The sequence below is a fragment of the Trachymyrmex septentrionalis genome, unplaced genomic scaffold (genome assembly GCF_001594115.1).
Source record: "Trachymyrmex septentrionalis isolate Tsep2-gDNA-1 unplaced genomic scaffold, Tsep1.0 scaffold79, whole genome shotgun sequence".
In the NCBI taxonomy this organism is placed as follows: domain Eukaryota; kingdom Metazoa; phylum Arthropoda; class Insecta; order Hymenoptera; family Formicidae; genus Trachymyrmex; species Trachymyrmex septentrionalis.
In genome coordinates this window covers 275,305-290,702 of record NW_017305977.1, presented here as the reverse complement: position 1 = coordinate 290,702, position 15,398 = coordinate 275,305, and the positions used below count along the sequence as shown (strand labels likewise).

General features: G+C 31.6%; 2 protein-coding genes and 1 long non-coding RNA gene across 3 annotated transcripts in view; 1 reads left to right on the top strand and 2 right to left on the bottom strand.

Annotated features, from left to right (window-relative positions):
• LOC108754350 overlaps positions 1–2,212 on the bottom strand; it is a 14,553-nt gene extending 12,341 nt beyond the window's left edge. The window contains exon 1 of the mRNA XM_018496589.1: positions 2,024–2,212. Coding sequence (XP_018352091.1) covers positions 2,024–2,040 — 17 coding nt within the window. The 5' untranslated portion in view covers positions 2,041–2,212. The remainder of the gene's footprint in view (positions 1–2,023) is intronic.
• LOC108754349 (centrosomal protein of 135 kDa) overlaps positions 1–15,398 on the top strand; it is a 40,321-nt gene that overhangs the window by 23,369 nt on the left and 1,554 nt on the right. Inside the window, 4 exon segments of the mRNA XM_018496588.1 lie at positions 14,159–14,438; positions 14,496–14,693; positions 14,884–15,060; positions 15,149–15,351. Of these exon segments, the coding sequence (XP_018352090.1) occupies positions 14,159–14,438; positions 14,496–14,693; positions 14,884–15,060; positions 15,149–15,351 (858 nt within the window).
• LOC108754351 overlaps positions 8,743–15,398 on the bottom strand; it is a 9,173-nt gene continuing 2,517 nt past the window's right edge. Inside the window, exon 3 of the long non-coding RNA XR_001939701.1 lies at positions 8,743–8,776. This is a non-coding gene — a long non-coding RNA (uncharacterized LOC108754351). The remainder of the gene's footprint in view (positions 8,777–15,398) is intronic.

Here is a 15,398-nt window from a genome sequence, read left to right as displayed (position 1 = left end):
CTCTTGCAATGATTTATTTTCTCGTTTTTTTTTTGTCAAATTAAGATTACAAGACTGGAAAGTGCTATCAGATGACAAATGGGATAAGAATCAAAAATATTTTTTAGTTATTTTTTTTTATTATTTGCTTCTAACCGCAAAAAAAATTTAATTTTTTTTTAATATTTAGACATATTAAGAAATCATTTTATATATATGATTTAAATACACACATAATAACTTAAATATACAAAAAACAATTCAGTTTCTTAAAATTTTCTATTTTTTTCTACTTTCTTTTTTCTATTTTTGTTAAAAAAGTGTTTTTTGATTGCCATTTTTTTGAAATATATCTGCCTTCTTAAATAATACATTCGGAATTATATAAAAAATAATTTTGATTCCAGTAGTATATTTAATTGGTTTATTAATTGGAAGAGAAATAAAGATATGTAAAATATTCTAACAGATGTCGTGTTATTTGATTCATGCAACTTTTAAGACATAATGTCACATTTTTAACAAAATTATAGTAGTGAAATAAATTACAGTATTTTACTAAGTCCGCGACACTTCTGTGACACGTTATTATATATTATTTATTCGTTATAATTTTACTTTCTTCACCAGATGCACTTTCTCCACCTTCCGTGTCGTTAAATTGTAATAACCTGTTATTACTCGAGTCACTCGTTTTACATGCATACACATGTGGATGTTCGCGTTCGCAACTTGCGCAGTGCTACGAGGAATTCTGGGATGTTTCGAATTGCTTTGATTACCATTAGAATTGTGCTTATATAATAATCACGCGTACTCGCGCGTCTCGGAAGCGTGGTGGATTTACGTTCCCGTAAAAAGAAAGTGTCTGCTAATATCTTACAATCGATCTACGCCGCGCAGAAAATCACGCAATACAAACAACGCATTCACGTAACATCAATCATCCGCGTAGTTTTTTGCTCGATGCTGAATGAAGACAAATGAAGCGAATTCTCTGTTAATTTTAACTTTTTCTGAGTTTTTGGCATGTTCGATTTTAATTTTGAGCCGATGTATATGGTCTTTTCGTTCAATTTCCTCATAATTTCCTTCACTTTTTTCATGCGAAGTTCAAATTTCGTGGGATTCAAGGATATTATGTTACAGACATTGCCAGGTCGTCCTCTCACATCCGATTGCAACTCCGATATATTATAGCGAAAGGATCGTATGAATTGAATATCAATTTGTTTAATCCTTCGAAGAGGATTTCAATCATCGCTTACTTAATTCCGAATTAGACGTACTACTTATCATGAGCGCAATATCAGATATAACACAGAACTTTTAAAAAACTATTACGTATCAAGAAGAAATACAAACCAAAATTCTGATCATGAAATACAAATTCGAATTCTGATCATATGAATATCAGAATTTTGATTATTATCATAATTAAATTTCTGGTTACCTCTAGAATGTGTGATAGATTTAACTATAAGGACTTCGATCAAATTTTTAGCACTGATTAACTTTTAATCAATACTATTTTATTAAATAATATAAATAAAGTTTATTATTAAATTAATAAAATTATGTTGCTAATAAAGCATAAGAGTAACGAATTGGAAAGAAGAGGTCTTTTGTCTTAAATGATCCTGCCGGTCGAGTTAACTGCTTATTAAGTTGATTAGAGTTTAGCCAAAATTGCCCTAATATCCATTTCTTCTAATGTAGATTAATTTTAAATTTCGATTTAATCTACTTTTTGTTCTTTTCTAATTTTGAAAACCAGAACAAGATAAAATACAAGTTAAACCAAGATTAAAATTAATCTATATATTGATAGAAATGGACGTAAATGTCTGATTTGTATCTTTCGTAATTGAATCTACCAGAATTTTAATTAATACAAGATTTTTTTTTCTAATAAAATCATGATATCAGAAGAATGTTATCATCATTAAATGACAAATAAAATTATCACGTTCTTCTTATATCAACTTCTGTGTTCTACCTAGGACTTTCATTATTGAACAATTTTAATTTCGCTGAAACATACCTCATTATCGTCCTCATGATGCTGTCGTTCGCTAACGACAATCACGATTGTACCCTCTGTCACTCCACTATTTCGCGAATTGTCGTTTCTCTCGGTCCTCCGCATTCCATATCAAAATCTCGCGTTAAGCCTCATCGTGTCCCGTCATTGTCGTCGATCTTATCGCAGCAGAAGGCTTGGCGAGACTGACTCGCGTTCGTCCCAACTCCGCGACTCTATGCTGTTACCTAACTTGACCAAAACCGAATCCACCAAAGCGGGGGATGGACTATCCTCCTTCGCTTGTCCAACCCTGTGATTGATCGAGTGCGTACGGGGAAAATCATTCTTGCACATTTTCTCACCTAGACTCCCCCCCAGACCATCAGCTTATCTTTTCTACATAATTCCTTAATGTAATCTTTATAGTTTTATCCCATCTGTTCAGAGTAAAACCTAGATACTTAAATTTCTGCACCTCCTCTATCTCCTTTTGACAATATCTGTACATACGTATTCCTTTATCTCAGCATTCTTTTATTTGGACCAGAATGGAATAGTACAACTTAGTTCTGGCAATCTAAAAATGACTTCATCTCAATCTTTCTGATAGCGTATCATATTTTTTCTTTGCTGAATATGGCTCGAAGTTAAATCAATCAAAACGTACGAAAGAGCGAACGAATTTTTGATAATGTGATGTCAAATATATTTTATTGATTATTAATTTGGCATCACGCTATACTTTCACACACATCTTTCATAATTCTTAATTTTCTAAATATAGTAGTAAATGTCGCTTAAATAGAGAACTGAATTCATCTATTCCCTGAAATAAATTCGCCAATTTCGCCTTCAATTCGTACAAATCTCCCTTTTGTCCTTAATACATCTTTTTTTTCGTACGCTTTTCATGTTTTGTTGCATCATATCTGAGTTAAATGTGATTCACGCCGATTGAATAAACTTTAATTCTTCATTTATAAAATTTTTTCACAATATATACATCGAAATGCAGTGGCACTTTAAACATTTTGTTTGTGAACCTTTTCATCTATGTCCGTTCATTTTTAGATCATTGATACGACATTTGTACTTTTAAAAAAAGGTAGAAAGTTTAATGCGTTATATTCGATGCGACGAATGTGCACCTGACACTTTTGGTGCATTATAAAATTTTGATGCTGTATGTAGAGGTATGTACATCTAAACAAGCATGTGTTTTATATTCGGTTTGGCAACAATAAGATGCCTCCACTTCTCTGCGCGTGCATCTGCGATGAAGGAGACATCAATATATCGCGCGTAGGATTTCGAGATGTCTGAAACGTTGATCCAATGAAATCATTTACGATTTGATTCCACTTATCGAATGGAATTTTGATAGAAAGAATTTGTTGAACGGATAAACATCATTGATGCATTTACATAAAGAGTATTTGCTCTCATATCGTTCAAATTGCAATAACTTTAAATCTGATGAACATTTTAGGGCAACCGTAAAAAAATGAATTCTATAATAAGAAAACCGGTTTCGTCAAATTTATGTCTTTTTTGTTTGCGTAATGTCATGATTATCCGCTTGCCTCTTCAAAGTTTTCTCAAGAATCATCATTGCGACACTTCTACGCAACAACTGTTACATGAGGAAGAGAACTTTCATCGTCATTGGACTTTTCCTGAAATAACATTGTCGATTAGTGATCATTACGGCTTGCGAGCAGTGCGTAGATTTTTTTATAAACTGTTGCATAATTCGATACTGGACCTGAAATCTAAAGCCGAAACCAGTAACGAGAAACGCATAACTATCTTTGACATTCATCCAATCTCAATATGAAGAGGCAAGCGTGAGCGGATCATTGCCATGTTTTTCGAAATAATTGCTGTTACATCAGCGTCTTAAATTACCATGGCCTTGAGAAATTACGAGATCATTCCAAATTGAGTTCAATGATTTTGTCGAGGAAATATAAGGACTTTCCGTATATATTCCATATACATTCAGTAACAATGAATGCAACGTGCATTCTACATCGAGAAACTCATTCGGAATTCAAAATACGAAGACATTCATTATAGAAATATTATATATAAAATAATTTAATATTATAACATATATAAAAATTATTTTTATCTCGTCTTTCTTAAAATGGAAAAAGCTTAAAAATTTTACTTAATTTAATAAACGAAATCTATTTTTTAACATGGAATTATACGATTTCATAAAATTTTAAATTTAATAGAATTATTAAATAAATCTAGAGACAATTAATCTTTTCATTAAAACTAAAAATGACTATCGTTGTTACAATGATATTTAACAATTGCACAAAATTTCTAGTGCAGTTTAAAAAAGCGCATGATTAATCATATAATGCAAAGGTTCACAAACATTACAGAAAATGGTGTTATATGCATGCAATGGTTTACTATGAATAGAGCCTGTTGTTCTATCTTCAGATAAACTGGTAATTTATCTTTTGGAAACAAAAAAGTAAGAGAGTAAGAAAGTAAGACAGTGAACTGAAGTTTACCGAAAAGTGGAACAACCCAGCTATACAAGTACAATAATATCCGATAGGAAAGATAGAGAAAAAAAGAGACGTATAAAGAGCAAGAGAGGAATATCTAATAACCAAGGTTGGGTAATGCTAAATTAAAAGGTTAAAAATTAAGTTAAAAAGTTAATTAATTTTAACTTCATTTAGTTACATTTTAAACTCTTAACTTTTTAACTTTATATACTTATATTTTATCGGTAACTATTAATTTGTAATTTAATTTTTTAAAAGTTAACGTCAGGATTGGTTGGCATTATATGGATCCTATACTCTATATTTATACACATTCGCGTCCGTCGGAATGTATTTTCTAATTTTAAATAATTTCAAATATGTTATTTATGTTTAAACAAAGAATAAAGAGATTTGAAAGCAATCCGTCATTGTGACTTAAAATCATTTCCTCGAAGAATACAGAAGTGCAATTTACTGCTTTACAGGGATTACTTTTTGATACCCCAGAATAATCGTAAAGCTGATCAAAATCCGTAAAATATATTGTATGTAAGTCCTTATTAGTTAAAAAAGTTTATTTAATTTTTCAATTTAGTTAAAAAAAAGTTAACTTGAAATCATGAAATGAAACAAATTTAACTTTTAACTCTTTAATTACTTTTTTTTTATTAACTTTTAATTTAATTAATGTCACTATGGATTAACTTTTATCTTAACTAAAATTAAATTTTTAAGGCTATTAACTTTAATTTAACTTAAATGTAATTTAAAAAGAACTTCTACTAATGATATAATTATAAATAATATTAACTATAGTATACAATTTTGATTATGAAAAATCGACTTTATTTATTTAATAAATTCATCAAAAGAAAAATTTTTTACAGATTTTTTTCTTAAAAAATGCTTTTCTTGTTTTTTTTTCTTCGTATAACACTTCAATTTGTTAAATAAGGGTGTACAGAGAGAGAAATGAAGAATAATTTTATTAAAATCTATGCTAAATGATTGTGTTTATTCGAATAATTTCAAGTACCTTATAGGATTACAATGGTTCCTTCTTTCACCGTCTCTTCGACTCTTTAGCTCTTCTTACATAAGTTTGGTTTCGAGGAAACGTGCATTGCCCTTTGCCTGTAACGGTAATGCTGTACAAACTAGAGAATCTTCCAAAGGACGCACCTATGCCCCTTTACGTGGTCTCGTGAGCTAACTATATGTAACAAAAGCGGTGCATACATATTTTCGAGCTGTTGTGAACTGCTTCTAAAGAATCAAATAATTTTAATTTCGTTTCTGCGTAATTTTTAAGTGACAAGCATTGTTCAATGAGAGCAATAACAAGTTGAAGATTCACTGAGAAAAGTGATTTTCATCGGAAATAACCATACTTTTTCCGATAAAATGCAATTTCCGATAAAATATGAAAATTAAGACATTTGTCTATCGTTAAAATTTTATCGGGTAAACTTATAACTTGATTAAACATTATTTGAATGGATAAAAAAAGGGTATTTTATCCACTCAAGTTTGATATTCGATCAAATATGCTACATTTGATCCGAAAATATCCGATTCGTTAAAATCGTTCAAACAGTACGCGACACCGCATCGCCGCGAGATAGTGAATTTATATATATGTATATTAGATTGACGAGAAAAAAAAATTTTTTTAATCGATCTCTTAGCTAAAAAGCTTTCATTTCATGCTAAAAAACATCCTTAAATTTATATTAAAAAAATATTCAGATTTAGTGTGAACGATTTTTAAATCTAAGTTTCGATTTTTCTTAATATATTTGATGCACAATTAACTAACTAAATCCGGATTTTAAATGTGGTACTATATGTTTTTTTGGTCGCTAAACACAATGTAATAATTCATTTAGCCCTACAATATACGCCTTAAGAAATACAGCCCGATTAATATGAAAAAAATGACAATTTTTAAGAGTTCAAGGTCGATTCTAGCAAAGTTCCAAGCATTCAAATGGATCTTCTCTCAAATTGTATATCTGTTCACCCAGAACAAGATCAGTTGGAATTTTTCCAGGACCTCCTACAGGGCCTAGAACTTGTAAAAATTTTTTTACAAGTTCTAAAGTATATTATCGCTTTATAGTTTTAACATTCTCAAATCAAATGCCAATTTGACGATAAAAACTTTTTATTAGAAAATAAAATGAATTAAAAAAAATGATTTAATTAATTGAAATAAATTACATATTATGGAGTATATTTTTTAAATTATGTATTCATTTCATTTTCTAATAAAAAGTTTTTTATTGTAAAATTGAGGCATTTGATTTGAGGATGTCCAAACCACAAAGTGATATATTTTGAAACTTATAAACAAAATTTTTTAAAACTTATTTAAAAATTTGTTAATAAAATGTTTTTATCCTTAAAAACGTTTTATAATCCAGTTAAATGCAACTTTTAAAGTAAATTATAAAACTGTAGGAGGTCCCGGGAAAGTTTAACTGAATCTTGTTCTGAGAACAGACCTACAATTTAAGGGGAGTAAACACGATCTCACTTAGATCCTTGCTAAAATCGATCTTGAACTCGAAATTTAGTTTTTTTTTTTTTACATTAATCGAGTTGTATTTCTTAAGGTGTATATCATAGAGCTAAATGAATTAATGCATTGTGATTAGCGACCAAAAAACATATAGTACGATATTTAAAATCCGGATTAAGCCATTTTTGCTTTAAATCAAACGTGTATTAAGGAAAATCGAAACTTTGATTAAAAAATTGTTCACTAACAACCTCTAACTCTTAATATTTTTAAATAAAAATTTAGGGGTGTTTTTTTGGTATAAAATGGAAGTTTTTTTAGTTGAGAAGCCGATTAAAAAAAATTTTTTCTTTGTCAATTTTTTTTTCTTTGTATATACAGGGTGTTCCAAATTCATCCAAAAACGTTCATGGGCAGATAAAGCGGACTAAACTAAGTCGAAAAGTCCTATACTATTTTGCAATTTTCGCAGTAGTTAACAAGATATTTTTTACTAAAAATTGCTGAATATTGGTTTTCAATAATTTTTTACTCAAATGCTATAAACTTCACAGAAAAACAGCAAGAGGCAAAAATAGTTCATTTTCTTCTCACAGAACTCTATGAATTTTTTCAGAATTTTTAGTACTGCATTTTCTGATTTTTATTAACATGAACTTTACGAGAAAAGTAAATTTTAGAAAATGTTAAGTTGATAGTATTTATTTGAAAAAAAAATTATTGAAGACCAATATTCGGCAATTTTTAGTAATTAATTTTTTGTTAATCCTAATATTCATGGGTTCAACACCCGATTTTTTACATTGCTATAACTTTTGTAATTTGAAGGCCCGGATTAAGGCTGAAAAAAAACTTTAACTGTCCATAGATATGATAAGCCTGCAAGGATTTTTTTTTATATTATTCTCTGTGATGATGTGAGAGTGCACAAAAGTTCAAAGAGAGTACTTGGGATCCACATGTGATTAGTTTGTAAGTTTTGGATACCTTGGTAGTTTCGGATAGTATAAAAGTAAGTACATGAAAATGTAGAACTAAAAAGAATTATATTTCAATATAATAAATAGTAGAAATTTTATCATTTCTGTCAGTCTTCGGAAATCGCTCGGCCGAGGCGGATTTATTGCTTTAGAGCGAGTGTTGCATCATCCTCTAAACTAAATTTTAATGAACTTAATTATATATACTATAATAATATTTATACACATATACAATCCTTTATCTACTTATATTATTACTCTTTTATATTGTTCAAGTAATATAATTTTATTTATTAATTATAACTTAAAATATGTAGATTCTTCAAAAATGTCGATTTTCGATAGTTCAAATAATTATACTTTTTTGAGCGATTCATATCGTACTATTTTTTTTTTGTTAGTCCAAAGGATCAACTAAAAAAATCGTACGGGTTTTTGCTTAAACATTAAATTTAAAAATTTGAGAATTTTTTATCCAAAGTAATCATTTTTGCGAATTTTTCCAAATTTCTTTGAAGCATTGTAATTAATTGAAAATAAAATATTACTTATTTGATTCGTATTTATCTGTCTTTGTCTGACTTTGAGGTATAAATTTCACACGTTGTAAGCTAAAAAATACGTATTCAGTCCAGAGATATAACATGACAAAGTTGCAGGGTTTCACAAACCCTAGCGAGAAGATAACCAAAAATAACAATACCATACTAGAATAAAACTATTGCGAAAATTGCAAAATGATACAGGACTTCTCGTTTTTTCTGCTCACGAGCGTTGTCGGATGAATTACGGGACACCCTGTATATGAAAGATTTCATAATGCTATGCACTTTATTCTATTCTGATTTGTTAAATATGAGTATACTCATATTTTTAAATAGAATAAAGTGCATTATGAAATCTTTCACTCACGTTCTAATTAATTTTTAAAATGATTCTTTAAAAACAAGTTCCCAAAATAGAATTTCACGATGGAAGTAAATAAGATGTATCTTTTTGACAGTACAATTGAGTTTTTAAATTTATGTAAAAATTAATTCAAGGATTTGCTATTCCTTGGAAATGATGTAATCGAATTATCCGTTCAAAAAGTAACAAACAAGTATTTTATCGAAAATTTCGCTGAACTTATTTCCGATTAAATGTGATCGAATTTTTTATCGGATCAAAATGATTGGAAGTATCCGTTTGTTACTTTTTGAAAGGATTTTTTTTTTAATTTGGATATATGTATATATATTTTTCTCAGCATAGTATTGTTACTATACTAAGCTAAATTCATAAATAATTGTTAAAGCTAATTTCATAAATAATTTATTTGTCTTCAGATCATTAAAGATCAAAGATTCTCAGCGAGAAAAACTTCAGTGTTCAGAAGATTAAAATTATAGATGTTCACGAATCAATACAGTGTTCACAATGCATGGCTGTATCTTCTTTAGAACGGTTCTGTAAATTGAACTTATATCGCTTGCCATCAATTTTGACTTTGTTAGGCAATCATGAAAGAGAATAGTGAGTGAAAGAGTGAGTTAATAAGCTAAGTAAGTTAATGAGCGAGTGAGGGAATGAGAGGGAGGGAGCGATCGCGTGCGTGCGTGCGTGCGTGCGTGCGTGCGTGCGTGCGTGCGTGCGTGCGTGCGTGCGTGCGTGCGTGCGTGCGTGCGTGCGTGCGTGCGTGCGTGCGTGCGTGCGTGCGTGCGTGCGTGCGTGCGTGCGTGCGTGTGTGAGAAAGAGAGGGGGGAGGGGAGGTCCAGTAAATCCTCTTTAATGATGCATTTTCTGACTCATCATTTTAATAGGTTTCGTCGCTTTTGGAGCTCATTTTTTATATGAATGCAGATTTTATTGCAGATTAAACGATTTTCGAACAGTTTGCGCTATTATTATGTGTGCGATTATAGAATAGAAAACTGGATTACAGAATAGAAAATGCGAGTTGCTATTGATCGAACTATTGATGTTGTGCATAACTTTCACATTTAATGCGTTGCGATAAAAAGTGCATCATGTACCGATCATTACCATTCAATCACACAAATTTCGGTAATGGCTACATTGTCACAAATAGACATGAATGAATTGTGCATTTCATAAAACGTATAAAATTAGATTTACTTCGTAATTAAGCCAATACGAATCTGCCAAGTCAAGCATTCTGATGTGAGGAGCATCCTTGCATGCATTAACAGAATATTTGTAGAGCACTTGCAATACTTTCTATGGCACTTTTTCTTTTGCACTATATCGTCATGAACTTTCCTTTTAAGCTACTATTGAAGAAGGAGAGAATAAAACGCATAAATATCTAAGAAGTTAAGAATATAAGCAAAGCGCGATAATTAAATGACGAATAGAATTTGGAGCCAATCCAATTGTGCAGTCTTCCATTTTTTAAAATTATCAAGACTAATTCTCATTACAGAGGTATGCAAATAGTTCAAATTTGAATGGAATTGAGTCGAATCATAATGGATTTGATTTGTTTTCAAATTTGAGACTCGAAATTGTATAAGTTCGAAACTTCGAATCATCGGTAGTTCGATTTTAAATCGATCATCTATTTTGTTTGTTCCATGTATACACAATTCTTGTAAATTGAAAATAATTTATTTTTTCGTTTATTTAAAAAATCTAGAAGATTATTGAATATACTTTATTACTTTTAAATTAGCTTTTAATATAAATCTGGAAAGATTTAATTTGAATTTGATTTGTTTTCGAATAAGAAAGATTCGACTTGATTTGATGATTTGACGTAAAAATTTCAAATTCCGAGTTAATTCATTTTCAACATATTATCAAAGATTTTATTCGATTCGATTCTATCTCATAAATGTTTGATTTACATTTTAATTTCTATTTATAGTTTCGGAATGCCTCGCAAACGGAACTCTTCCATGTCGGGAAGAATAAATGTGGAAAAACTAGTAACTTACTACCGGAATCGACATTTATTCGCAAACATCATTGGTGTATTGCTTACGACAAAACTTCCGCCGTCTGTAGAAGAGAAATTTATATCTCTTATCGTAAGCCTGAAAATAAAAATCACATTTCCTTGAGCATCGCAAAATGCATTCTTCTGTAACATCCGTGATATAATTTCCATTATCGCTTCATGATAATCCGTCCTGAAGCGTAACGGACGAATTGCTAAAGATACGCACGTGATCAAACCATGAGAAACTTGATTATGGAGTCCACAGCATTTCTCTCAGTATTATCGAAGTAATGAGAAATTTCTCGGCGTTAGTTGAAGACGTTAGCGTAATAACGGCTTCCATTTTTTCTCACCTTTCCTGATATTTAGCTCTAAAAATTCTATTAAATCCTATACTCAGATTTAAATAATAATAAATGGAAAATCGACTGATGTTAATAACATAAATAAGCGAAGAAGTGAAAATCTTATTTGCTTAAAATGGATTTTGATGCCTAATAATATTAACATTTTATTATCATCGATTATTAAAATTGGCATTCTGTTCTAATGTGAAATGCGTTCATTAGAAAATTTTTAATTTATTAACCTATAAAGGACATGTCTCTATTAAGTATGCATAAAGAACTTGGATGCAAATCCGCACCAGGCGTTTTTAACATTTTATCTATGACACGTTCGAGGAAACGCTATTAGCGCTCTTTCTGTCATTCTATCTTCATTGTTTAGATGTAAAACAAAAACAGAATGACACGAATAGCGTTAATAGCTCCGAATGCACTTCTAATCTTCTGAAAGATAAAAACAAAGTTAAAATAAAACCTATGTTTGTCAATATAAAATTTTCTAATCAATCGATTGGTAATATTGAATTTTCGAAAAACAAAATGTCATTCAAAACTGTGTGTTAAGTAAAATTGATTTTGTCAAATACCTAAAAGTTGGAAATTTTTTTTATGCGGATTCCAGATGTCATTTACAAGTTAATATTCAGTAATATAAAAAAATAGTTTTTCTTTCTAACCGAACCGTCGATTAGAAGGTTGTCACTGCCCCATGAAAAATGCTTTCCTCGATTCGCATGACGGAATTGATTTTCACTTTCATGCTCAGTTCGTCTTCCGCGGAAGACGATTGCTGTTGCTGCTGCTGCTGCTGCTGCTGCTGCTGAGAAGAACGATAAGAAAGGCGAGAGAAAGTCGTGCGGTATCCGGATATTTTTCGCACGCGCCACGTTGCAGGTCTCGCGATTACGCAAACCACACCGTGCGTAATCGATGCGGATGGTAGATGATCGATGATCCACACGTTTGTCTTCCTCCGCGAGACTTTGATTTGAAGCTCAAGTTTCATCGATTCGTGATTTGTTTCCGCTCGTTAGCTCGTCGAAAGTCGGGAATGATTGACTTTTGATTGACATGCATCAACGTTTTCCGTGATGAAAGCTACAGGTCTCTTATCTAGTTCTTCCGAGAAAATTTTATCTACAATATTTAATGTTGTTATTCAGTTCAATATCATTTGTATACATCGGTTAATTCATAAACGTGACGTATACATGAATAGATCGATATTTCGTCTGCAGTTTTGCTTTCGATTTATTAAGAAATTACGGGCATTGAGAAATCAGATCTGTACAAATAATAATACGAAAATCCAATCACGTAAATACCTCATTTCGAAAGAGTTATGCAAGTTGGAAAATAACGAACACCTAATTCGTTTGTGCTGCCCTTGTCCCCTTTCGAAAACGTATCTTGCGCCATGAATGAATACCTGATCCGTAAACGATCTCAGATCAAACATTGTTGTATGAAATCACAATGAAAAATTATACAATCTAGATTATATTAAGTACACGGAAAGAATGATTTTGCTAAAATAACTAAAAATTGAGTTAAATACAGATCTGAAAATAATTCTGTTCAACTATCGATATGCATTTGATTACACTTCACCGATTGAGCCCTTTAGATACATTGTAGGAAAAAGTGTACTGAGTGATTCTCCACAAGAATTACTCATAAATGGAGAATGGCATTGGTTTTGGAGATACATAATAGTAAATTAAAGTTACATAATGTAGAGGATGATGTTGGTATACTACGAACGAGATATACTACGAACAGTAAAGTTTGTCTATTTGAAGACCCATGTGAAACAGTCATAAGGATGTACGACTTTTCATGCGAAGCGAGGAAACAGACCTATTTCACCCCGTAAGCAGAGGAGTGGACCTCGTTTCGCGTGAAAAGTCGTACGACCTTAGGCAGAAGGGTGGAGAGGGGGAGGGGGAGGGAATAATCCCATTTCGCATGTAATATACGAGTACCTCTTATATTAATTTAATCATTTCTTACATATTATGAAATTTTAATTTATTATATCTTCTAAATCAATTCCCTACTTAACTCTTGTTGGAAATCATTCAGGATATTCTCCTCTATGACACACACACACACACACACACACACACACACACACAAATCTAAAGGACACTCAAATCAGTAAATCTGTAATCTAAACTATATATCTACTGAACTCTCAAAATAATTGTATAGGAAATTCAAATATGAGCAATGCTACAAAAAATTTTCAAATCTGTGTTGAGCGAAATTTTTTGATACTTCTGCAAAACCGTTCTTTTTGTGTATAGGACTCATTTTACAATAATTATAATACGATTAAACAATAATTTATTATTTTTCTAAATCTACTAGATATTTAATTTTTCAAATAGAAAGAAAAATAGCCTATAAGAGCCACTACAAGGTTGACGATTAAATCTTTTATTACAGAAGGAATACAGTAAACGTTTCACTCTCGATTAAAATCCCCATCAATATACAATAATTGTCTATATATAATTAATGATTGGATCGCAATCAACAAATTTTAAAATAATTCAATCATTAATTAGATATAGATAAATATTGTACATTGATAAGGACTCTCTAATCGAGAAGTCTAATCGAGAACTCTAATCGAGAGTTTAACCATTTGTCGTTACTATATTCCTTCGTAATAAAAGATTTGATCACATGTTAACCTTATGATGGCTCTTATAAATGGCTCTTATAAACTATTTCTGTTTCTATTTGATTTAATTCATTAGAACCTAAATTATTTTCTAAATTTAATATTTAATTTTTCTGTGCTCTTGAACATGCAATAATGATATTATTGTAGAATATGCATCGATCAAAGCGCGGAGCAGGAACGTCAGCTCAGGTCGTTGCAGGTGGAGATGGAGTCGGTACAGCGGCAGTTCGAGGCCGCGTCGGTAGATCGCGAGAACGCAATTCACGAGAATCGGAAACTGCAGGACGATTTGGCGGCGTTGACTTGCGAGATGCGAAACATGCAACGCGAACTGGAAACCTCGCGCGCTGAGTGTTATGACTTGAAGAGACAACTGCAGACTTATGTCAGCGAGGTCCGTCGTGCTGAGGAGCTCTTAAATCGGAAGGTATATCCAGACAGAATCTTATTAACAACATTTGCTTATTTACCTCAATCTTTTTAGGACAATGAGAGAACGGAAATGTTAAACCATTTTCGAAGCCTCAGCTTAGAAGCGACGGTTCTGGAGAATAACAATCACAGTTTAGAGTCTGAGGCGGCGGAGGCTAGAGGTGCTCTTCAAACTGCGAGGCATCAGATACTTGATCTTGAGCGTCAATTAGCGGACAGGGACTGTTTAATAAAGGGTTATGAGACTCAGGTATTATGCTCTCTTTATAGTTGATGCAAGGAAAACACGAAAAATTGTATTGGTATTTTCACTCATTACAACATCTTACATTGCGATATATTCAGCTGAAAATAATTTAATTTAAATCAGGATCAACAATACGATAAATTTTTGAGATGTAAATATCTCAACATTCTCACGCATATAATGATTTCTTTAGATAAGCAATTTGACGCAAAGCGTCGCCAGTATGGAGATGCAGCTGCAGCAACAAATCGAACAGAAACATCGAGTCGAAGCCGATCTAATGGCAGTCAGGGACCTATGTGTTAAGTTGGACCAACAAAAGGATACGCTTACGGAGCAGCTTGGTGATAAGGACATCATGAAAACGCATGTAAATTTACTTACTTTCTATTCCATACATTTCTACTTTTTACACATCGCTTCAGTTTGTCTATATCGCCTTGTTCTTTCTCATACAGTACGAAGCGCAATTGTCAAGACTGCAAGCCGAGCAGAGTATTGTTCAAGATCAAATTACTAGAGATCGCGTGACTGTGGAACGGCTGGAAACTCTTCTGAACCAAGCTAGACAGGAGTCCATTAATGCGCAGACTACCAATCAAGAGCTGCAAAATGAAGTCTCCAGATTAAAGCAGAAAGTTTCCGAACTTCAAAGTAAACTGTATGTCTCATTATTCCTACATACACACACATACACGTGCACGCGTG